Genomic DNA, 20,967 nt, shown 5'->3' on the forward strand with positions numbered 1-20,967 from the left:
ATAAACAAATAATCCAAAAGAAGAACCGCCAAAAAAAAAAAAGGAAAAAGAAAGCCAAAAGAGAGAAAAACTCACGCAACAACCCTCCTCAAAAACGCCATCCTCTCCTCCCTCCCCACCCTCTCCGCCCCGGGAAACCCACCATCCAACCCCTCCCCCCCCATCCCACCATTCACACCATTCCCATTCCCAACCCCCCCAACACCCCCTTCAACACCACCCTCAAAAAACAGCGCCCCCTGCAACCACCCCTGCGCGGCCGGGTGCATCCCGACCAGCTTCTTGAGCGGCTCACACAGCTTGTCGAGTTCGGAGCGGGCGGCGTGGCCGCCAATGTTGCGGACCAGGGCGGCGGCGATGAGCGGGCCGAGGTGGGTCATGGCGTTGGCGATGGTGGCTTTGAGATTGGGATCTGGGGGGGTTGGTGGAGGTTGTGGTGAGGGTGGGGGAGGTGGCGAGGGTGATGAAATTGGCCTGTTTTTTTTTTGTTTGTCATTAGTTGGATTGTGCTGGGTTGGTGTTTGTGGTGGATTGGGTCTGTGGGGGTAGGAGGGTGGGAGAGTGGGAGTAGGAGAGAGGGAATGGAGTGGACGCTTACCCAGAACTCGGCGGCTGCCCCCTTGGGAAGCGGTTCGTTGCCGTCGAGGACTTTGATGGAGAAGAGGAAGAAGAACTCGAGGAGGTGGGCGTGGTGCGGGTGGAAGAGCACGTCGGGGTATTTGGACATGACTTTGTCAATAATGGAGATGCCGTTCAGGGAGATTTCCGTGTCGGCCTCGGGTTCTGTAGGAGGGTTAACACTCGGAGGGGGGGAGAGATAGGGGAGGGGGGGTCATACCTGGCAATGCCTGGAGGATGGAAACCACCCATGGTAAGAGCCGGGCAAGTTGCGCTGGTACGTGGGCCTTGGGACCGCGGTAGAGGCTGCCCACAAACGAGCAGGCTGTGCTGAGTATAGTTCCTACCCGTGCCGTTTCAAACCGCTGTTGGACGAAGTAGTCTGTAACTACATTCGGTGGGAATACGAATGGCCCTGGCTCAGTCTCGGAGAAGCCTGCGCGGAAGATGTTGCAGATGATCTCGACCACCTCGCCGCTCGTGTTAAACACTCGTTGGACTTCCATCAACACCCGCATAATATTCTCCTGTAAAGCGGCGAGCCTGCTGTTGGCGTTCTGCGACTGTGGTTCGCTGTCCAGGTCAACTAGCGACTCTTTGACGTCCTGCATACCCTTGGCAATGCTAGCAAGGCACCTCATGGACCTAAGCGCAATCTGAAGAGCAATTTCCTCTGTCGGGGGCGCGGACTGGGGGTTCGGTGCATCAAGACCTCTCAGAAAATCCGGGTTCTGGAGGTTTAGGAGTCCAGGGTTTGCCTTGAGTTGCACAGCAAGCTCAAAGTCTTTTTTGAGTATGTTGTAAAGCTCCTCAAACACGCCCAGTCTCTGGTTCTCATCTTTGATGGCCTGGATAATGGATGCAATCGCGAGGACGATCCTCTCTTCGGCCAACGAGTCGAGCACTTGACTGCTGCGAATGGTTTGGTAATGGCTGATGAAGGCACCGGCCTCGCTCGTGAGAATAGAGCGGCACGATGAGCAAAGTGTAGAGATAGACCTTGCCGACGGCCCCCCAAGAACGGAGTCGCCGACAGCAGCAAAGAGGAGATTCAGAGCGTTAGGCAAATACTGAGCATTCCGTTCAAAGTACTCACAATACCGCTCAATCAGCGCCAGCCCGGTCTGGCGGAGACGTAGAGGAATCAGGCCTTGGGCCTGGCCGAGGAGATCAAAAAAGGGAGAAGAAAAGACCTTGTTTAGCTCCTGGTCAAATCTGGCCTCATCCGATATACAATCGGAGAGAGCACCAAGGCAGAAGGCGGAGGCCTCGAGCTCGGCCCAAGACTGGGCAGCGAGAGCTCGAAGGAATAGATCGGTAAAGAAAGAGACGAGACTCAAGCCCTCGAGAGTGAAAACGGATTGCAGCATATCGCTGACGTCCTTCCTGGCGTCACCAAAAGCAACACGTTCGGTCGAGTCCCACTCGGCGAAGGTCTCGGCCGAAGGCCACTGGATTTTGCGCCAGCAGTTCATCACCACGGCCTTCAGGTGTTGCTCGGCGTAGGGCTTCCAGTTCTGGGCCTCCTCCTCGTCCGAGTAGGTACTATCAATCATGGTCTCGATGAAGGTGGACCAGAACTCCAGAGCAGGGACAAATATGCTATCCTCGCCGACGAGGTAGCCATCGGCGGCAAGGAGTCCACTCAAGCTCTCTAGGAAGCGCTGGGAGCGGTTGTCAGTGCTACGCATGAGGTCTTGTACTTTGGCGTCTCCGTAGGCTAAGATGACCAGGCCGAAGGAAATGCCGTCCTCCTCGTGGTTCCCGTGGAGAATGTGTTGGTAGTGCTCGGCAGCCCAGGGGCTCTCGAAAAGGGAGGCGAGCGTGTTGTAGTGCTCGTCGGTAAAGAAGGACGAGTAGTTGCCAAGGGCGTCGCTGAAAAGCTCGGCGGTCGCGTGGAAGAGGTCTCTGTCCGCGAAGCAGTTGATAGCAGGCCCCACGAGCTGTCTAAGGGGTGCAACTAGATCTGGGATTGGGGATGCTCGCTGCGCGTATAAAATCCAGGCCTGGGGTCGTTAGCCGGTGAATGGAGGATTGGAGGGCTGGTGCTCACCTGAAAGCAGCCGAGAGCCTCTCCTTGCGTTTTGAGATCGGGGTTGTCCTCGGGCAGGGAGAAGCCTCGGGCGAGTAAACCAGTGACATCGGGACCATTTTTGACGAGGCGATCGTGAACTTGGAGACTGGTTCGGTCAGCACACGTCGACTATTGAGCGTGAGAGCGGTATGCTCACAATTTGGGGGCGTTCATGTCGGTCTTGCCAACCTCCTCGACAAACGATGTAGCGAACCATATTGCCACCTTCAGCTTCTGGGGGCCTAGCTTGCCGACAAGAACGTCGGTGGGAAGAGCATTGTCGAGGCTGTCCACCGGCGTGCCTTGACCTAGATCAAGGCAGTAGATGAAGTGGCGGATGCAGTTGGGCCACAGATGGGAGAAGTGCATGAAGTAAGTGACGAGGGCGGTACACAACTTCTTGATCACAAAATTGCCTGCCCCATCGGCGAGCGATTGGATGGTCCAGCCAATGATATTCTCCAAAAGACCCTTTGCATCATCTTCGCTCAGACCAGAACTAGGCCAAAGTCAGTTCGATGCCTCTTCTTTGTGAGACCGGCCCCCTCGCCTCCGGGACCATGGGCCATGAGCGCGTACCTGTCTCTGTTGAGCTTGATGATGAGTGTCAGGGCGGCATAGAACCTGATGTTATCCTCGCGATGGGCGATCAGGCTCTGAGCTAGTTGCCACCCCTCAGAGGACCTTTGCAGACGGTGCAGCACCTCCTGGATTTTGGAGATGGTATCGGGAGGGTTTGGTTGGTAGAGGGCCCGGATCAGCTGCCAAGTCGAGTTCGTTAAACTTGGTTGTTATTTTCATCTCGATGACAAATGTCGAGTCTACTTACTGCTTCGACCTCAGTGAGGTTTGTGGGTAAAGGCAGCTGTTCCATCGCGCCGTTGCTCGTTTATTTTCTGTTTGGTTCTTGGCGGATTGGTCAGTAGATGAGTCCCCTCCGAGATGGGACACCCCATAAAAAGAACCGACTGCTGACCACGGTCCGGGGAACACAGTGTCACTCCTAGGACTTGTATCCCATGGTCTGAGAATGAGTTTGGGGGGTTTTTAGGACCAAACTGGGATGTTGTTTGATGGGTTTTGGTGTTTTGGAGGTTGGTACTCCCAGCAGTTCGTCCTAGGTAGCTCAGGCAGGTGCTCAGGTCAACTCAGCTCTACCTTGGGTGTACTGTGAGCTGTTGCTATGTCCAAACAGACTAGGTAGGTGAATGGATGTATAAATTATTGTATATCTGCACATGCATATGTCAGTAAAATAATGTGCAAGACGTGAAAGAGACATTCTTCTATTTTATTACCTTTTGTTGGCTTATGATAGAGAGTGCCTGGACCTTTGCGTAGATTACTCCCGTCGGCAGGTGTGAGATGAGGTTGTGGAACCTCCAGGACGGCAGGCGAGCATGGAAGGCGGCACAGCGGCAGGGGGTAACCCCACCATCGTCATGCTGGGAGCAGTGGTGGGGTCAAATGTTCATGCAGTTATCCGTAACTGCACTTCCGTTGTCTTCCAACGGTTCTTTGACAACATACAACACGCCATGTTTGTTACCTTCTCCAAAAAACGACAGGAAGTTTGGTTTGAGCTGGTTAGGCTACCGAGCGAAGATGTGGGGTAACTGCAGCACACCTCATCTCAGTGTGTGTGGGAGGGACCTTACACAGTACAAGTAAGAGAATCAGCTTGGAAGCAACCGAACCCCCCCACCACACCTAGGCGGTAGTTAACCCGATCCGGTAATAGAGCATGACTAGCAAGACTGCCTAAGCAGGCCGCACCTCAACCTCGAATATCCGTCTCTTGCCCGACGACCTTCAGGTACCACCCTAATTCATCCTCCGTTTACTGGCCCGACACACCCACTCGCTCCGCCCCGGCGACATTTGGTTCGCCGCACCCCCCGGCTACCTGAAGCCCATGCCCCATATATGGGCGCGACAGAGCTCGACAATATCGTCACTCCTGCGCAACCCCTCGATTTCCCTCGCACGACCACAATCTTATCGCCCAGTTTCGGCTATTCCAACATTATTCTGGTCCAGGAGAGGAATACACGCACCATCCACCAGAAGTAGAACGCCGTCTGTTGAAGAGATGGAGACCGTCAACACCACAGCCCGGTTGACCACCCTTCGGTCGTTGATGAAGGAGAACGGCGTCGACATCTATGGTATTAGTACCCGCGGCCCTTTGAGCCCCAGCGACTGATGTATTTGGCCACATAGTTGTTCCGTCCGAGGACAGCCACGCCTCCGAATATATCGCACCATGCGACGGCCGCCGCGCCTTCATCTCGGGCTTCACCGGTTCCGCAGGGACGGCCGTGGTGACACAGGACAAGGCTGCCCTCGCCACCGACGGGCGATATTTCAACCAGGCTGGCAAGCAGCTGGACGGGAATTGGCACCTCCTCAAGACGGGTCTGCAAGATGTCCCGACGTGGCAGGATTGGACGGCCGAAGCATCAGCCGGCGGCAAGACGGTGGGCGTCGACCCCTCTCTGATCTCGAGCCCCATCGCGGAGAAGCTGGACGAGAGCATCAAGAAGAGCGGCGGCGCCGGCCTGAAAGCCGTCAGTGAGAACTTGGTTGACCCGGTGTGGGGTAGTGACAGGCCTGCCCGCTCGAGCAATCCCGTCAAGCTCCTTATCGGTAAGTACTCGGGCAAAGACACAGCTGCTAAGCTTACCGAGCTCCGCAAGGAGTTGGAGAAGAAGAAGGCCGCCGCCTTCGTCTTGTCTATGCTGGATGAGGTCGCATGGCTCTTCAACCTTCGCGGCAGCGACATCACCTACAACCCCGTGTTTTACTCGTACGCCATTGTGACACAGGATTCGGCGACGCTATATGTGGATGTTTCCAAGCTGGACGATGAGAGCCGGAGCTACCTGGACCAGAACAAGGTTACCATCAAACCGTATGACACCTTGTTCGAGGATGCCAAGGCCCTGGCCAGTGCCGCCGAGGCCAAGGGAACGTCCGAAGCGCCGAGGAAATACTTTGTCTCCAACAAGGGCTCTTGGGCACTGAAACTGGCACTCGGGGGCGACAAGTTTGTGGAAGAGGTTCGAAGCCCGGTTGGGGATGCCAAGGCGGTCAAGAACGACACCGAACTCGAGGGCATGAGGCAGTGCCACATCCGGGACGGCGTTGCTCTCATACAGTTCTTTGCCTGGCTTGAAGACCAGCTCGTCAACAAGAAGGCAGTCCTCGATGAAGTGGCGGCCGCTGATCAGCTCGAGGCGCTCCGGTCGAAGCAAACGGACTTTGTCGGTCTTTCCTTCGACACCATTTCATCCACAGGGCCGAAGTGAGTAGCTAACCGTGCAGTATGCCAATGTTTTATTCACTGACATTTTCTAGCGCTGCTGTCATTCACTACAAACCGGAACCGGGGGCTTGCTCTATCATTGACCCGGAGGCCATTTACTTGTGCGACTCAGGGGCTCAGTTCCTAGACGGCACGACCGACGTCACCCGGACCCTCCACTTTGGCACCCCCACCGCCGAGCAGAAGAAGGCCTACACGCTTGTCCTGAAGGGCAACATCGCCCTCGACACAGCGATTTTCCCCAAGGGCACAACCGGCTATGCCATTGATTGTCTGGCCCGGCAATTCCTTTGGGCAAGCTCACCTTTCTCTACCGTTCTGAACCGCTTAGCTGGAATGAAGTACTAACGCCGCGCAGAAACAAGGCCTCGATTACCGCCACGGCACGGGCCACGGCGTCGGATCGTACCTCAACGTGCACGAGGGCCCGATCGGCATCGGCACGCGCAAGCAGTACGCTGAGGTAGCCCTAGCGGCCGGCAACGTGCTGTCCATCGAGCCGGGCTTCTACGAGGACGGGTCCTACGGCATCCGCATCGAGAACCTGGCCATGGTGCGCGAGGTCAAGACGGAGCACTCGTTCGGCGACAAGCCCTTCCTCGGCTTCGAGCACGTCACTATGGTGCCCTACTGCCGCAAGCTAATCGACGAGGCCCTGCTGACGGCCGAGGAGCGGGAATGGTTGAACCAGAGCAACAAGGAGATCCGCGAGAAGATGGCCGGGCGGTTCGACGGCGACCAGCTGACGCAGGCGTGGCTGGAGAGGGAGACGCAGCCTTTTTGATAGCGGGCGGATTGAAGAGGCATAGCGTTAATACCATAGCATAGCAATGGCAATAGCATTACGCCGTCTATTTTTCTTGTGATCTGGTCTATGAGTGATATGCGCCGGGTCCGGGCGATCAGCGAGTGACAGTGGGAAGAGGTGATTAGAAGGACATGAAGGCCGAGAGGGCAAACGCGATGGCGAAGGAAAACTTGAAGGCCGTGTGCTGGTTCAGCAGCGCCACGATGCGTGACGTGCTGGCCCGCTCCTTGAGCTTGAGGTACGAGACGATGTCTATCCCATTGCGCGCGGCGACCTGGGCGGGGTGTTAGTGAACCGGGCCGAGGTGAGTCTGCGAACTACGGTGTCTCGGGGTATACGCACCTGGATAAGCACCATCCCGATCCCCGCCAGCAGCACCAGCGTCTTGGAGAACACGCTCACCAACATCCCCGCAACGAACCCTACTCCCCCAAACACCACTCGCATTAGCACACATCCACCCACTCATCACACATACTCCCTCCAACACAGGGGGATCCATACCCGAAAGACTTCCCCCCGACAACTGCTTCACCGTCTCCCCATCCAGCAACTCCTTCCGGTCCCGGTCCCCCTTACTCGAGTACGCCCGCGCCTGGGGGGTCAGTACCGCGGCACTGTCGAACCGCATCGGCCGCTGCTGGTGCACTGCCACCAGCCCTGTGGTGAGGCCCAGTCCCAGCGGGAGGGCCGCGTGTCGGAGGGAGAGGCGTCGGAGGGCTGCGGTGGGGGCGGTGGTGGTGGTGAGGCGGGTGTGCAGGGCGCTGCGGGTTAGGGTGCGGGTGGCCATTTTTGTTGGGGGTTGGTTGGTTGGTGGGTGGGAATTGGGTTTTTTTTGCTTGCTGTTTTATTTGGTACCTAGGGGGGGGGGGGTTTTAAGCTTCGTGCATATGGGAGAGTGATGGATGGGATATTGGGGGATCTGAATGCTGTATGGATTGGGAGCTGGTATTGGTTGTTTTGGGGCCGAGTTGTGACGTAATCTGATGGCCGGGCCACTTGACAGCGCGACGGTTTCGCGTCAGAAAGGCGGCCCACCGTTACCCCCCTGCTAACAGGTATATATAGACAGGGCTTTGAGGACTGGTCTCCTGCTGCTTCATGGTCAACTTCCTGGAACTACTTTCAGAACCATAATTTCAGTATTTAACCCAACTTCTCGGCGCCTCGGGTAGTACTAGTGTTTTCAATGGCAATAAAACGCTGGAATCGAATAAAACTTTGTTAGGTAGTGTGACGAGATGTTTGTAGGAAAGTGAGCCCATTTCACGACGACTGCTGGCTCTGTGATAACTTAAGCTTCATAAGAACAGAGGCCACTACCACCGCGGCAGCGGTAACAAGAAGGATAGCGTACGTCGAAGTGTGCTTGGTTGGGAAGCCGCAACGAGAGGTGGAAATGAGCAGGCGTTGCCTCTCAGCTTTCAACATGTAAGCGGTTATTGGGTTGTTGGCCGTGAGAGATATAAGGCCTCACCTTTCAAGTCACTGACGACTTGGCTGCATTTCTTGTACTCTCTCTCCTCGCCAACATTCTAGCCCGCACTGCCTACACTTCCCAATGAGTTTGCGTCAGGGAACTTATCCTGAGAATAGTGGTCGAAGATCACTTTGTCAGTCAACCCAGCGTGCGGCCGACTTTCGTTCAGCAACTCATATAACGTGGAACCCAGCGCAAAACTATCGGCCTCAACAGACAGGAGGGGGCCTGGATATTCGTGGCTCGCCGTCACCCCCACAAGAAGCGGAGAGCCATCAAGCGAAGACCCCGCGAAATCAGCTCGCTTCACGTCGAGGTTTCTATCGAGGAGAATGTTGAAACTATTGACGTCTCCATGAATAACACCGCATTGGTGGATGAAATTGAGAGCCTCGGCAATCTGTACGGACCACAGTAAGGTATTCTTCGTTTTTCATCGGCGGGGTGGTCTTCAAGATGCGATCGGATGTTGCAAGCCTCCAGGCCCCAGCCTGCTGACAAGCATTTGGACCCACTAATTGACTGCAGGGGGTCCCTCTGCGACGAACCAGGCAGCCAGGGTTGGTGCAGAGCACAAGTCGGTGGGGCTCCTTGAAAGCGTTCTCAACTCGGTTGTTGTTTTCGCGTCGGACGCGTCTGGAACTTCTTCCACCCCGACATCTTGAACCCTGAATATCGCAACGGTCGACCATCCCCTCCCGCCGCGAACCGATCGATACTCAAATCTACCACCATCTCCGAACCGTATATTTCCTCCCACAGATACCCGGCACAATGCCTCGCCCAAAACGATCGCGCGTCCCTGCGACGCGTCCCAACAAGGTCGCTTCCCCATCACCCGAGGGACCACAGTCGTCCGGGACGCCACCCATTGTGACGAAACCAATTGCCGCGCAGCCTGAAGTCCCCGGTAGCGATATTTACGGTGTTAGCGATCGCGAGAAGGAGCGCATGAAAGAGCGATCCGCTAAAGCCGCAACGGCTGGCTCGCAGTCCCGTCGGACACGTGCATCCCAACATCTGGACGTGAACTCGGACCAAGCGAGGGCGTTGGAGGACTCGAAGCGCAGGCGGGACGACGCGATGAACAGGTTAGATGATCTTACCTCGACCTCGAGACCGGACGAATCCGAAAGCCCAGGCACCGGGCAGGGTAGGGAGATAGCGGGCGAAAGGCAGCCCCGGCTGACCGACTTGTCGGGTCTCGATCTGGATGACGAACTCTTCGCCAATCTCGACGATAGCCTGGACGACACAGAGAACGCGATTGAGGAGACACGGACTGGCTACCGCTCCACAGACACGTCAACATTTAATGTGGCCATGTTCAAACGCCGGCCTCGGCAGTCGAGCGTCGCTGGGAGGGGTGACGGTCCTATCCGTCCGAGCAGTAGAAGGCAGAATACACCTAGTATTAGCGGTGCTCTTAATTTCGGCGATTTTAGGCGGCGTGCCCGGGAGCAGAGCATCCTCGGGACGGACCGAAAGGCTCGGACGGCGAGGTCTCTATCGCGAACTTCGCAAGCCTCGCGGAATGCGAGCGTTCTTGGAGACGGAGATGATTCTGGTCCGGACGGCGAGTCAACACCACTTGACAAGACGAGGAGGCAAACACGCGCATCGCCCGCAGAAAGCCCCTCAAGGACGGGCTCTCCAGTCCCGCTTTCGCGCAAAAGGAAGTCCTTGGAAAGCCATCAGGACGATAGAGAAAAGCGATTGGCTGTGGAGGCCGAAGCGGAAGATTCAGAGGCGGACGACATTTACCAGTCGATTGAAATTGAGGTCGAACGAACTCCCAGCCCAGCGCGCGGCCGCGCTAGGGAACGGGAACGCTTCTCGACGCCAGTCCAAGAAGACGATCCGGATATGGCGCCTCCTCTCAGCAGCTCCTCAGAAAGCAATAGCCCAGCGGCATGGCCTTCGATGGACACGTTGGGCACACCGCACCTACACGCACAGACAACCGACAAGAGCACTGAAAACGCCAGAGCCACTCGATTCATCGTCGGAACTTTCCTCTCCGCCGTCACTCACCCATTCGCCAAACTACAACGCGCCAACCAAGGCGGCCGCAAAGAAGAAAGCGGCGCCACAGCAGAAGAAGGTGACGACGGCTGATCTAGCCTCTCTCCTGCCCCGCCGGCGACACAAGGCATCAACTCGCGACAATGACAATAACGACCCTTTTGACTTGGATGCCTCGGAAGACGAGCGTTACAATGCCAATGGCAATGATGCGAATGAGGCCTCGTACGTCGACTCGCGGCCTACGCGACGGAGAAAGGCCCAACGGCCTCTCGCAAAATCGACATCCAACGGGAAGGGCAAGCAGGCTGAAACCAGGAATGCGGGTGGCAAGCGGCGTGCTGTGCGGACGTACGGGTCGACGAATGACGACAAGGAGAACGACGAGGTTGCAGATGAGTTTGTGGTCGGTAGTGGAAATGAGGAACTCGATGAGGAAGCACAGGAGGAGCTCCCTGTGGAGGAGACGAGCCAGATGATGGTGGAGCGGCTCGGAGAGGAGCTGCAGAAAGCCGCGAAGAAGTTTAAAGAGGTGGACAAATGGGAATTGTCGTTTGAGCAGGCGACGCAGAGTTCGTCGCCGGGCCCGTTCGCTCGTTGAGACACCCGAACGATGGGTGGTTTTTGTTTTCCTGAATCCATTGATACCATTTGGCTTGCTTGGCTAGGATTCCTGTATCCGATTTTCTTGTCACGGACGTGGATAGTGACGGGTTGTTCTAAGGTTCCGGTTTGGAAGAACTTGCACTGGGTATCAGCGTTTGCTTAGGTTGAATCTTTGGCCTCGGCCAGGGCTGTTTATTCGTATTTGACGGAGTATATGTTCATTCATCATGCCTCATGTTTTACGTCGTCACAGGGGTTTTTCACGCCCCCTTTTCTTCATCTCGACTGCGGCAGCGCCCTATGACTTTTCCGCCAAGCAGACACTGTCTAGCGAGTGCTCAACAACCGGCAGTAGGTTAGCTACCTGGTTGGAGTCTCTCAAGGCGATGGTGACAGCGTCTGGCATCATCCCGCTCATGTGAAGATTCTGCCATTTGGTTAGTGCTCGCTCCACCAGAAAGGAACAACAAAAAACGACGACCTACCCGCTTCACGTTCTCAAACCCATCCTCCCGTGCGGTGTACTCCCGGATCACCAGCTCCTTCTCAAAGTCCACATACACCCTCGTATCCCTGACCCTCACCACCACCCCATCAAGCCTCATATACAACCGACACAGCAACAGCATCCTCTGCGCCATGACCCGCACCTTGACCGTCATGACGCTTATCCCATTATCATCCAACTCACTCTCATACAACACCACCTCATCTGCAAACAAAATCGGATCCCTCCTCTTCAACAACTCCACCGGAATCTCCTCCCCGCCCCCTACCTCCAACCCTCGCCCACCCACCTTACTCTCCCCCCCCTTATACGCCGCGCTATAACTCCAATCAAACGGCCGCACCACCTCGGAGATGCCCGCGCTGGTCTTCTCGCGCGAGCGGCTCCACTCGCGCGCGTAGGCCACGCGCAGCATCCCGCCCTCCCCCGTCTTGTCCACCGTGTCCAGCGCCGCCTCGGCCTCGAACTGGATCGTCCACCCCGTGGGGAGGTGCCGGATCGCGACCAGGTTGTCGCCGAAGATCATCTCGGGGATGGGGATGGACAGGCGTGCCGCGAGCGCGTCGATCGGACCGGCTTTGAGGATGGGGAGCTTGCGCGTGGTGATTTGGAAGGGGGATTGCGTGTGCGTGCGGGTGGAGAGCGCGGGGTTGGGGGTGCTGGTGCTGTCGAGGGGGGCCGTTGGGGGGTCCATTTTCTTTTTGTTTTTGGGGGGGCTGGGTTTTGGGTGGATGTGTTTTGTTGTTTGGAGAGGAGGGAGGGTTTTTGTAAAGCGCGACGGTTCTGTTCTGTTCGGTTGCGGTTGGATGGTAATCGTGAGGGTGGTGGTGGTCACGGCCGCTGAGGTTGGGATCGCGTGGTCAGTCGCGGGGTTGGAGGGGTCGAGGTTTGGTTATTGTCGGCCTGCGATGCGCCGTGGCGGAAGAGGTGTCGGAGCGTAGAACGGTGTCAAATTGTAAACCGCGGCGCTAATTTAGCTTCGTGCTCTGGCACTTGGGGGTAGAGTTTGAGCCGCTTTGGTATTTTTGAAGAGTTGTCGGCTCATGTTTCAAGAAATTGTAGGTTCCAAAATGGACGAGCGGTTCACAACTGGCCAAGCCAGGGTCCACTTTGGACATGCAGCTCTCCAACCGAAGATGTCAAAACGCAACCGCCTGCAAGTTTCAAACATGCTGTTTAAAGCCAAAAATCGCACATCACATCTTGTTTACTGTAGAGCAAGCCAACATCGATTGGTATTAGCTTGGCAGCTGGTCAAGGACTAGAAGCCAGTCTCAGATCCACGTAAAACCCTAAGGCTGCTTCCAAGAGTTGATCGTAGAACTATTTTGCCAGTCTTCCTTTTACTTCATTTGTAGTTATTGTTCTATCCTGCTGATCCAAGCAACTTCGTCCGGAAATGCTATTTCCAAATCTGTGTTGAATCCCAAAATGGATTTGATGCAGCCTGGACGGTGCCAGCATTGAAGCCTTGGCGGGACTAGGGCGGCGGGTCCGTTGCTGGGCAACGGCTCATTCCCAGCAAACGTAAATACCCCGACATTCCTCAACTTGAGGGATCCTGGAACTCCATCCTTCTCCGAAGTCGAGAACCGTCACAAGGTCGCACTTTTTTTTTTCTTTATTTTGATTAGCGCCAACACCCACTCTTGACCCTGACCTAACAACAGCAACACAATGGCGACGACAACAAGAACGTTGGAAGGCTGCTTTGACCGCCTTTCAGTGAACGACGAGAATGATCCTGGGGAGAACACCCGGCTTTACCAAAAGACCAAGGTACTTTGGACATCGCCTACCGGTTTGCTGATGGTGTTTATTAACGTATTATCCAGCCGATCAACTCCTCCAGCCAACTCGGCGGCGCCAGACCGAATCACCTCCTGAAGGTTGCGCTCCAAGCACAACACACCAACACCGTCATCACGACGGTGAACCTTCCCTCGCAAGCGGCCCAACGAAAGGGCACAGCGCCCCCAGCCAACCCCGTTTCCCCCAAGAAGGAGAAGCCGTCATCATTATCATCACGCCCCTCCGATGAAGATTCTCTCGACAGCGCTTCCTCCTACGTCGACCAGCCCCTCGTTCCTAAACAATTCCATCTCGGCATGTTTGAGATTGGCCGCCCTCTCGGAAAGGGCAAGTTCGGCCGCGTATATCTCGCGCGTGAGCGCGGCACTGGCTTCATCTGCGCGCTCAAGGTGCTCTACAAGTCGGAACTGCAGCAGGGCACCGGCGTCGAGAAGCAGGTCCGCCGCGAGATCGAGATCCAGAGCAACCTGCGCCACCCCAACATCCTCAAGCTCTACGGGCACTTCCACGACAGCAAGCGCATCTTCCTGATCCTCGAGTTTGCCGGCAAGGGTGAGCTGTACAAGCACCCCCGTCGCGAGAGCCGATTCCCCGAGTGGAAGGCCGCGCAATACATCGCCCAGATGGCGGCGGCGCTGAAATACCTGCACCGCAAGCACGTTATCCACAGAGACATCAAGCCTGAGAACATCCTGGTGGGAATACACGGCGAGATCAAGATCTCAGATTTCGGCTGGAGTGTGCACGCCCCCAACAATAGGCGGAACACGCTGTGCGGTACCCTGGACTACCTCCCGCCCGAGATGATCAAGTCCGGCAGCAAGGACAACTGGTACAATGAGAAGGTTGACCTGTGGAGTTTGGGTGTCTTGATGTACGAGTTCCTGGTCGGTGAGGCGCCGTTTGAGGACACGCCCATCATGACGCACAAGCGGATCGCCAGGGCTGATATGACCATCCCGGAGTGGGTGAGCAAGGAGGCCAAGGACCTCATCAAAAAGGTACGTTGACTTATACCCTCAACTTTGCCGTGCCATCACCGCTAACACAATGCAGCTGTTGGTGCTTGATCCCGAGAAGCGACTTCCCCTCGAGGAGGTCCAGAACCACCCCTGGATCATCAAACACTGTGTGAAGGGCGAGCGGGCGGCCAACAGGGAGAAGCCGGTCAAATAAATTCGCCATGATTAATGAAGCATCTGCGATTTTGGGAGTTAGCGAGTGGCGTTTGGGGTTTATTGGGTTCACTGGGAACTGTGTCAGGAGTTCATTGCATCTAGCCTTGGTTGTTTAATTTTGACGCCCTCAGCCATGTCCTATGAGTGGCGGTGCATCAACTGTTGTTGCAGGGAGATCCGTTACTAGTACAAGCATTTTACATTTACAGTGGGAAAATAGCCACTCATCGGAGACTCAGCGATACACCTCCTCAAATGGCCTCTTGTCTGAGAAGCACGAGTCCCACACCTCATTGACGACCTTGGTCGCATGTACGTCGTCCCTGCAGGTCGGCCGTGCCATGACGGACTGGATCGCCCGCATCCGCACGCAGTTCTGAAACTGTTGTGTCAATGTCCAGTTGCCCCGTGTCATGGTCTCTCTCGTCCACCGGCACTCTCCGCTAAGCATCGACGCCCGGATCTAGAAAACACCCAGTTAGCTTGTCGTGCCCCATACGCCCACCCATCCAAGCATTTGCCTTCCCAGAGCTCACCTCAGTGCACGCAGCATGCCTCAAGTTCCCTCCCCCACTCCAATCCACCTTCCACCGCAAATGATCCCACGCATGCACCATCTCATGCGCCAGGGTATCCTCCAGATGACTGCCGATCACGCATCTCATTCGCACAAATCAAGATCCCATGCTCGGGACTAAACCCGCCCCCCTGGCGCACCACCCGCCCATCCTCGGCCACGCGCGCCGGACACCGCCGGCACACCACGTTGGTCTCGTCCAGCGTGCCGTTGAGCGCCGCCACCTTGTCGCGCAGGAACCGGATCGTCGGCGAGTACGCGAAGAGATAGGCCCGGTCCGCCTCGCACCGTGCGCAGTCGCGCGCCTCGTTCGCTTTGTACCGGTCTTCGCGGTAGTGTTCCACCCCTTCGCGGGTTACCTGGCCGGTCATGATCCGGAAGTAGTTCAGCCACCATTTTACGGTCGGGTCGTAGCCAGTGCGGGCGGGGTCGTTGTCGAGGAAGCGGGGGAGGGGCGGTTGTGTTTTTGGTGGTGATGGTTGTTGGGGATTGGAGGAGGCGGAGGAGGGGGAGGGAGGTTGTGTGGAGGTTGAGGATAATTGTGGTGGTGGTGGTGTTGCCATGGTTGCTGGGTGTGGTGGGAGGGAGGGGTGAGGTCGTGATGTTGGTGTCGACTAGGTATGGACTAGAACTCGGTCTGGCCCTAGCGTATCCTAAAACGGGGTATTATTCTGTTCGGTGGTGAGGTAGAACGCCGTCGTCCAAGGTCTGGTCGAGAATGTCGAAGTTTCGCGATCTGATCTGCAAGCTGCTCTCAGCGGCTCCACCGCCGAACCTCCAGTGCCTGGGCCCCATCTTTTTTCCCTGTTTGAACCCCGGATTTCCATTGGCGCCCCTCCCGATGTCGGCCAATCGAACGGCTCACTCACTCCCCAGAACTGCGCCTTGCAGTCACAGTGGTCCCACTGAATTTGGCGAGCAACAAGAAAATTACAGCACCCCTGTGAAGCATACCCGAGGCCCGATGCTATATAATGGAAATGAGTTGCTGCGCGTGTAAGAGAGAAATCCCGCAGAAGAATTTGATGTTCCTGCTTTTGCTGTTTTGCCCTCGTTTTGCTTGCCTTTGACTGACTTTTGGATTCTGTCGATTTTACCAGCCATGAGAGGACCACGTCCGCTTGGCGTTGTGATTAAGCTCGGTGAGTAACATCTCACTCAGTCAATGAAATCTAAAGACAGGGGTTTGTGTAACTGACATCTCATTCCCAGGGACGAGCTCCATCGTCGACGAGAAGACCCATGAACCTCTCCTTTCTATCCTGACGTCGATAGTGGAAACGGCAGTGAAACTAAGGAAAGATGGACACAAGGTCATCATCGTCTCCTCTGGAGCTATTGGCGTTGGGCTACGGCGGATGGACGTCGATAAAAGACCAAAGCACCTGTCAAAACTGCAGGTAAGGTGCTCGCCCCTTCGTAGTTGAACTTGTTGCCTAACTAAGTCGCAGGCCCTTGCAGCCATCGGTCAATGCCGGCTGATGAGTCTCTGGGACAGCTTGTTCACCCATCTCATGCAGCCCATTGCTCAGATTCTTCTGACACGAAGTGATATTGCCGATGTGAGCAAGTTCGACGGTCCTTATTAGCGTTCGGTCACTTACACTATTGACAGAGGTCACGGTATCTCAATGCTCAGAGGACCATCAACGAGCTCTTGGACATGGGTGTCATCCCCATCGTCAACGAGAACGACACGCTGGCCGTGTCAGAAATCAAGTTTGGCGACAATGACACCCTCTCAGCCATCACCGCCGCCATGGTCCACGCCGACCTCCTCTTCCTCATGACTGACGTCGATGCTTTGTACGATAAGAACCCACGGACTCATCCTGACGCTCACGCTATCGAAGTGGTCGAAGACATTGGGGCGCTGGTAGCAGATGGTTCGTCCTTTACTTCCAGTTCTCAAGAACCGTTACCTAACCCTCTCCTAGTTTCATCTGCTGGCTCCTCCCTTGGCACAGGTGGTATGTCTACCAAGATCGTGGCCGCGCGCCTCGCAACCTCAGCCGGCGTCACAACCGTCATCACACGGTCCTCCATCCCAGGCAATATCATCAAGATCGTCAAACACATCCAAGCCCAGCCGCTCCCCACCCTCCCTCGCCACCAAAGCCAACCAAGCCCCCGGCACCCCAGGCACACTCTCCCGCAACCAAAGCACCGACGCGCTCCTCCACTCAGCCGTCGCCGCTACCACCCAACACCAGCAGCAGCAGCAGCAGCAGCAGCAACAATCCCCGCACCACTCCGACGCCGAGCGCACGCTCACCTCATCCCCCATCCCCGGCTCCACACCCAACAGCAACACCACCAACAAAATCCCCCTACACACCCGCTTCCTCCCCTCGCCGCACCCGGTCCGCGACCGCTACTTTTGGATCCTGCACGGCCTGCGCCCGCACGGCACGCTGTACATCGACCAGGGCGCGTACAAAGCGCTGGTCGGCAAGGCCGGGCTGCTCCCCGTCGGGGTGGTGGATGTGGAGGGGACGTTTGCGCAGCAGGAGGCGGTGCGGCTGTGCGTGGTTGATAAGAGGAGGAGGGGGGGGAGGGGGGTGGTTGTGGGTGGTGGTAGTGGTGGTGGTAGTGGTGGTGGTGGGGAGGAGGATGGGAATGGGGATGGAGCGAAGCTGTGGGAGGGGGAGGCGCGTGAGGTGGGGCGGGCGTTGAGTAATTATTCGAGCGCGGAGATTGCGAGGATTAAGGGGAGGCAGAGTGTGGAGGTGGAGGGGATTCTGGGGTATGCGGACAGTGAGTATGTGGCGCACCGGGAGAGTATTAGCTTCTTTGCTTCGGTGAGTAGGCCGGCGACCCCGGTGAGGGAGGTGGTGGAGGGGAAAGGGATCGGTGGGTATGAAGGGGAGGGGGCAGTCTTGTAGGGGGCATGAGGTTTCACATTTTGAGAGGGGGAACACGGATAGACAAAATAGACCTTTTCTTTGATATCTTCATATAGCTAGCTGACTTGAGTCATATTTAAGCCAATTATTTGTCTTTACTATTCCGCCCACTGCCCGCCCGTCTCGCATGGGAATCTAAGACCCTCAAAACGCCTGACGCCGTGTATTTTTGCTAACCATATCGTCCAACACTTACTCCATCAACCAGCAAAAAGCGTGTCCTCGTCGCGGAGATACTCCCCGCAGTCCGACTGCCGGAAGCACACGATACCCGTGGGGTCCAGCCGCCTCGCCTCGGCCGTACTCCTCGCAGTCTATTCCACGTCAGTCACATCTTGTCCCCTGGGAAACCCAAGGTGAAAGGGCACCTACCACGCCAAATCCAAGCGGGACATCTGCCATGCTGTAGACTACGCAGCCCTGATGTTCAGGGCAGTCCTCGGACCACCGGCCAACATGCGCCTTAACCACTAATTCCGCCCAAAACAGTCAGCATTTCCCCTTTCCACAACTGATATCCACATCCACCGCCACCCCCTCCTCCCAAGAAAAAAAGAATCTCACCGTTCGACCCGTAAAGAAACGGCTGGGCCCCGTTGTCCTTGACCCAGATCTTGTGGCGGGCGCCCGCCGCGATGATGGGCAGGGCCGTGATGTGCAGGCGGAACTTGCCCGTCTTGGTCACCTTTCCGAGGCAGGTTCCCAGGCTGAGGAGGGCGTCACGGCTAATGCTGGTGGCGAGGTTGGCGATCGAGAGCTTGACGTAGTAGACCTGTGCGTGACGGGGTGATGTAAGTATGGTTGGGATGGATGGGACGTTGGGTCGCGGATAGGGGGGAGAGACGGGGGTCGTACGCGAGAGTGGTTGAGGCGGAAGACGTAACGGTCGCCGTCTTCGAGGGGCGCGATCAGGCTCTTGAGATCGGACATGTAGTTGGCGAGCTAAGGGAGGTGTTAGTTGTTGCTTTGAAGCTTTTGGTCTTCGGAGAGACCCATTGGAGGCGAGTGAGGGAGGGAATTGGTAGGCGTACCTTGTCCAACACCGTCTTCATTTCTTCATCTGTTAGGGGGCGCATCTTGACGGACTGTGCAGGTTGATTGCTGTCTTGACTGAGAACTGGCGTGTTGATTCCTGCTTTCGCTCCCTGCAGCAATCTCGAGGCTTATCGGAACACCAGAAAAAAAGTCAAAGTCAATCGCAACCCCACATTTCGGTGTTCGCTTGGCAGGCCCGCTTTTACCCGCCTCACCACGGTCAGCTCCGATCCACTCTCACATTATTTCAACGAATCGCCAGTTCGGAATTTCTTTCATCCGATTTTTTTTTCCAAAAAGGCAAGGGGTTATAGGATTTTTCTTTTGCAACACAATGTAACACAATTCGAAGAACCCAAAGGCCCGCTGGCCAAATGGTAAGGCGCCAGATTTCGGCTCTGGAGATTGTGCGTTCGAGCCGCACGTGGGTCGTTCTTCACTTTTTTTGAGTTGTGTCGGGAAAGCGCACCCGCTCAATTCTTGTCTTAGTGCGTTTCTCTTCCCGACTTAACAGACTGGAAAAGAAGGTACAGCCTTTCGTACCTACCCAGCAATCCTCATTTCCTTCGTAGTTGCATTTTATTCAGCCAACTGAGACACACTCTTGCAGCCCACCTCTCTCCGCCCCCCACTTTCAATTGACTATCAAACAATTAACTCTCCCGTAGCTGCTACTACCACTTTTGCATGAGCCGCAATCAAAGAAAGTTTTAACAATGGCTGATCATTTCCTTTGTTCCAGAATTCCGGTGCTCCTGAAGATGCGGCTCTCGCTGATCAGCGCAATCAAGATGCGCCCCGGATCACTCCTTCAGGGAAGCGACTGGTCGATTGGATCGGAGTAATCAATGCTGGAAATCATTCGAGTGGCCCAAGCAGGTCCGCACGGTGCGGCAGAGTGATGAGCAACAAGTGGTAGGGGCAACGACCGGGTTTTCGGGTCGTGGGTGACGATACCTTCCTCTTTCGATATCGCTGCAACGTTCTCAAAATACCCGGCGCCCCTCCCATCTGCCTCGATCTGCTTCTTCACATCTTCCGCATCTCAAATCGTCCTCAATATTGCGCAAGTGAGATCCTAGAGGATTCGACGCGGGGTTCCCTCTTATTCTCCACGAGTCTGCTACGCCCAGACAACCGCCAAGCCCATCATCATGACAAACATCGGGCTCCTCGTTGGCCCAGGCTCCTGAGCCGGGAACTTCGGGCGGCCTTCGAACGGCGGGGCTCTCGGAGGCCATGCGCCGTCGAGATCGTTTACGGAATGGCTGCGGCTCGCCGGGAGCCCAAGCCCCAGGAACAAGTCTTGGCCTGCTGCCAATTAACCGCGATGCTGGCTCCCGTTCTGGGCGCCGAACGGCACGGCCCTGCCACTACCCCTGCCGCTGCCCTGCTACCGCCCCTGTAATCACCGGGACTTCCCATCCGAGGCGTCGACTTCGGCGTGGCAGCCACTCTCGTACCCACCGACCCGGTTTGTGTGCTGCAGGCGAACTGTAGCTGGAACTGGAACCAGGTTGGGTTGCCAAACCCCCCGGCTCGGGCAAGACCGAAAGAGTATGGCGTGCTGTAGTATGCGGGAACCATGGCATATCACAGCTCTCTCTCAGGCACCTCCCAACGTAAGCCTCGGCGTCTTACCGCGTTGAGAAACGGCGGACAATCCCCTTCTGAGTCGAGACTACAGAATACAAGCATTACGAGGGAGACATGGAGGTGGTCAGCTGTCCGCGCCGCACCTAGGTGTTCCCGTGGCCTCCACTCGCTTCATCCGTCGTGGGATGTCCTTGCCTATTCCCCGGATGCATCGTTGGAGTTGCATCCTGCTCGCGATGGCGGACAGGGTTGCCGCCGTTCCACCTACCGGAGATTTTGCGTACCCTGTCCCTCATTTGCCCCTCCACTAGAGGTGGAAGCGTGCCGGATTGCCTGGTGCCGAATTCAGGGAAAGGGGGGCCTTCGACGATGGTTTAAGAGGGAAGCTGTGTCCTCGGGTTGCCATCTCTTTGTGT

At 56.3% G+C, this 20,967-nt stretch overlaps 9 protein-coding genes and 1 non-coding gene across 10 annotated transcripts; 5 read left to right on the forward strand and 5 right to left on the reverse strand.

The window, feature by feature from the left end:
* Positions 1 to 71: 71 nt before the first annotated feature.
* On the reverse strand, positions 72 to 3,566 carry CHGG_03371 (uncharacterized protein; the record flags this gene model as incomplete). The annotated part of the gene is made up of 7 exons (XM_001229886.1): positions 72 to 474; positions 606 to 783; positions 839 to 2,561; positions 2,672 to 2,798; positions 2,850 to 3,191; positions 3,272 to 3,453; positions 3,522 to 3,566. The coding sequence occupies 7 exons, from the start codon at positions 3,564 to 3,566 to the stop codon at positions 72 to 74; spliced, it is 3,000 nt and encodes a 999-aa protein (XP_001229887.1).
* A 1,218-nt stretch (positions 3,567 to 4,784) lies between these two features.
* On the forward strand, positions 4,785 to 6,804 carry CHGG_03372 (uncharacterized protein; the record flags this gene model as incomplete). Its single annotated transcript, XM_001229887.1, has 4 exons — positions 4,785 to 4,866; positions 4,916 to 5,999; positions 6,053 to 6,335; positions 6,379 to 6,804. 4 exons carry the CDS (start codon positions 4,785 to 4,787, stop codon positions 6,802 to 6,804), a joined length of 1,875 nt encoding a protein of 624 aa, XP_001229888.1.
* Positions 6,805 to 6,949: 145 nt separating this feature from the next.
* On the reverse strand, positions 6,950 to 7,618 carry CHGG_03373 (uncharacterized protein; the record flags this gene model as incomplete). The annotated part of the gene is made up of 2 exons (XM_001229888.1): positions 6,950 to 7,080; positions 7,171 to 7,618. 2 exons carry the CDS (start codon positions 7,616 to 7,618, stop codon positions 6,950 to 6,952), a joined length of 579 nt encoding a protein of 192 aa, XP_001229889.1.
* Positions 7,619 to 9,082: 1,464 nt separating this feature from the next.
* Positions 9,083 to 10,934, forward strand: CHGG_03374 (uncharacterized protein; the record flags this gene model as incomplete). Its single annotated transcript, XM_001229889.1, has 2 exons — positions 9,083 to 9,875; positions 10,432 to 10,934. 2 exons carry the CDS (start codon positions 9,083 to 9,085, stop codon positions 10,932 to 10,934), a joined length of 1,296 nt encoding a protein of 431 aa, XP_001229890.1.
* Positions 10,935 to 11,237: 303 nt separating this feature from the next.
* On the reverse strand, positions 11,238 to 12,141 carry CHGG_03375 (uncharacterized protein; the record flags this gene model as incomplete). Its single annotated transcript, XM_001229890.1, has 2 exons — positions 11,238 to 11,366; positions 11,425 to 12,141. 2 exons carry the CDS (start codon positions 12,139 to 12,141, stop codon positions 11,238 to 11,240), a joined length of 846 nt encoding a protein of 281 aa, XP_001229891.1.
* Positions 12,142 to 13,124: 983 nt separating this feature from the next.
* CHGG_03376 (uncharacterized protein) lies at positions 13,125 to 14,435 on the forward strand (the record flags this gene model as incomplete). Its single annotated transcript, XM_001229891.1, has 3 exons — positions 13,125 to 13,226; positions 13,283 to 14,260; positions 14,316 to 14,435. 3 exons carry the CDS (start codon positions 13,125 to 13,127, stop codon positions 14,433 to 14,435), a joined length of 1,200 nt encoding a protein of 399 aa, XP_001229892.1.
* A 237-nt stretch (positions 14,436 to 14,672) lies between these two features.
* Positions 14,673 to 15,577, reverse strand: CHGG_03377 (uncharacterized protein; the record flags this gene model as incomplete). Its single annotated transcript, XM_001229892.1, has 2 exons — positions 14,673 to 14,900; positions 15,155 to 15,577. The coding sequence occupies 2 exons, from the start codon at positions 15,575 to 15,577 to the stop codon at positions 14,673 to 14,675; spliced, it is 651 nt and encodes a 216-aa protein (XP_001229893.1).
* Positions 15,578 to 16,116: 539 nt separating this feature from the next.
* CHGG_03378 (uncharacterized protein) lies at positions 16,117 to 17,984 on the forward strand (the record flags this gene model as incomplete). Its single annotated transcript, XM_001229893.1, has 6 exons — positions 16,117 to 16,156; positions 16,227 to 16,414; positions 16,466 to 16,576; positions 16,630 to 16,890; positions 16,982 to 17,771; positions 17,977 to 17,984. The coding sequence occupies 6 exons, from the start codon at positions 16,117 to 16,119 to the stop codon at positions 17,982 to 17,984; spliced, it is 1,398 nt and encodes a 465-aa protein (XP_001229894.1).
* A 136-nt stretch (positions 17,985 to 18,120) lies between these two features.
* Positions 18,121 to 18,996, reverse strand: CHGG_03379 (ribosome biogenesis protein NIP7; the record flags this gene model as incomplete). The annotated part of the gene is made up of 5 exons (XM_001229894.1): positions 18,121 to 18,234; positions 18,293 to 18,390; positions 18,485 to 18,692; positions 18,776 to 18,862; positions 18,952 to 18,996. The coding sequence occupies 5 exons, from the start codon at positions 18,994 to 18,996 to the stop codon at positions 18,121 to 18,123; spliced, it is 552 nt and encodes a 183-aa protein (XP_001229895.1).
* A 319-nt stretch (positions 18,997 to 19,315) lies between these two features.
* Positions 19,316 to 19,387, forward strand: CHGG_11257. The gene has a single exon. It is a non-coding gene; the product is annotated as a tRNA-Arg (tRNA).
* The last annotated feature ends 1,580 nt before the right edge of the window (positions 19,388 to 20,967 follow it).

Source organism: Chaetomium globosum, genomic scaffold (genome assembly GCF_000143365.1).
Source record: "Chaetomium globosum CBS 148.51 scaffold_2 genomic scaffold, whole genome shotgun sequence".
In the NCBI taxonomy this organism is placed as follows: Eukaryota; Fungi; Ascomycota; class Sordariomycetes; order Sordariales; family Chaetomiaceae; genus Chaetomium; species Chaetomium globosum.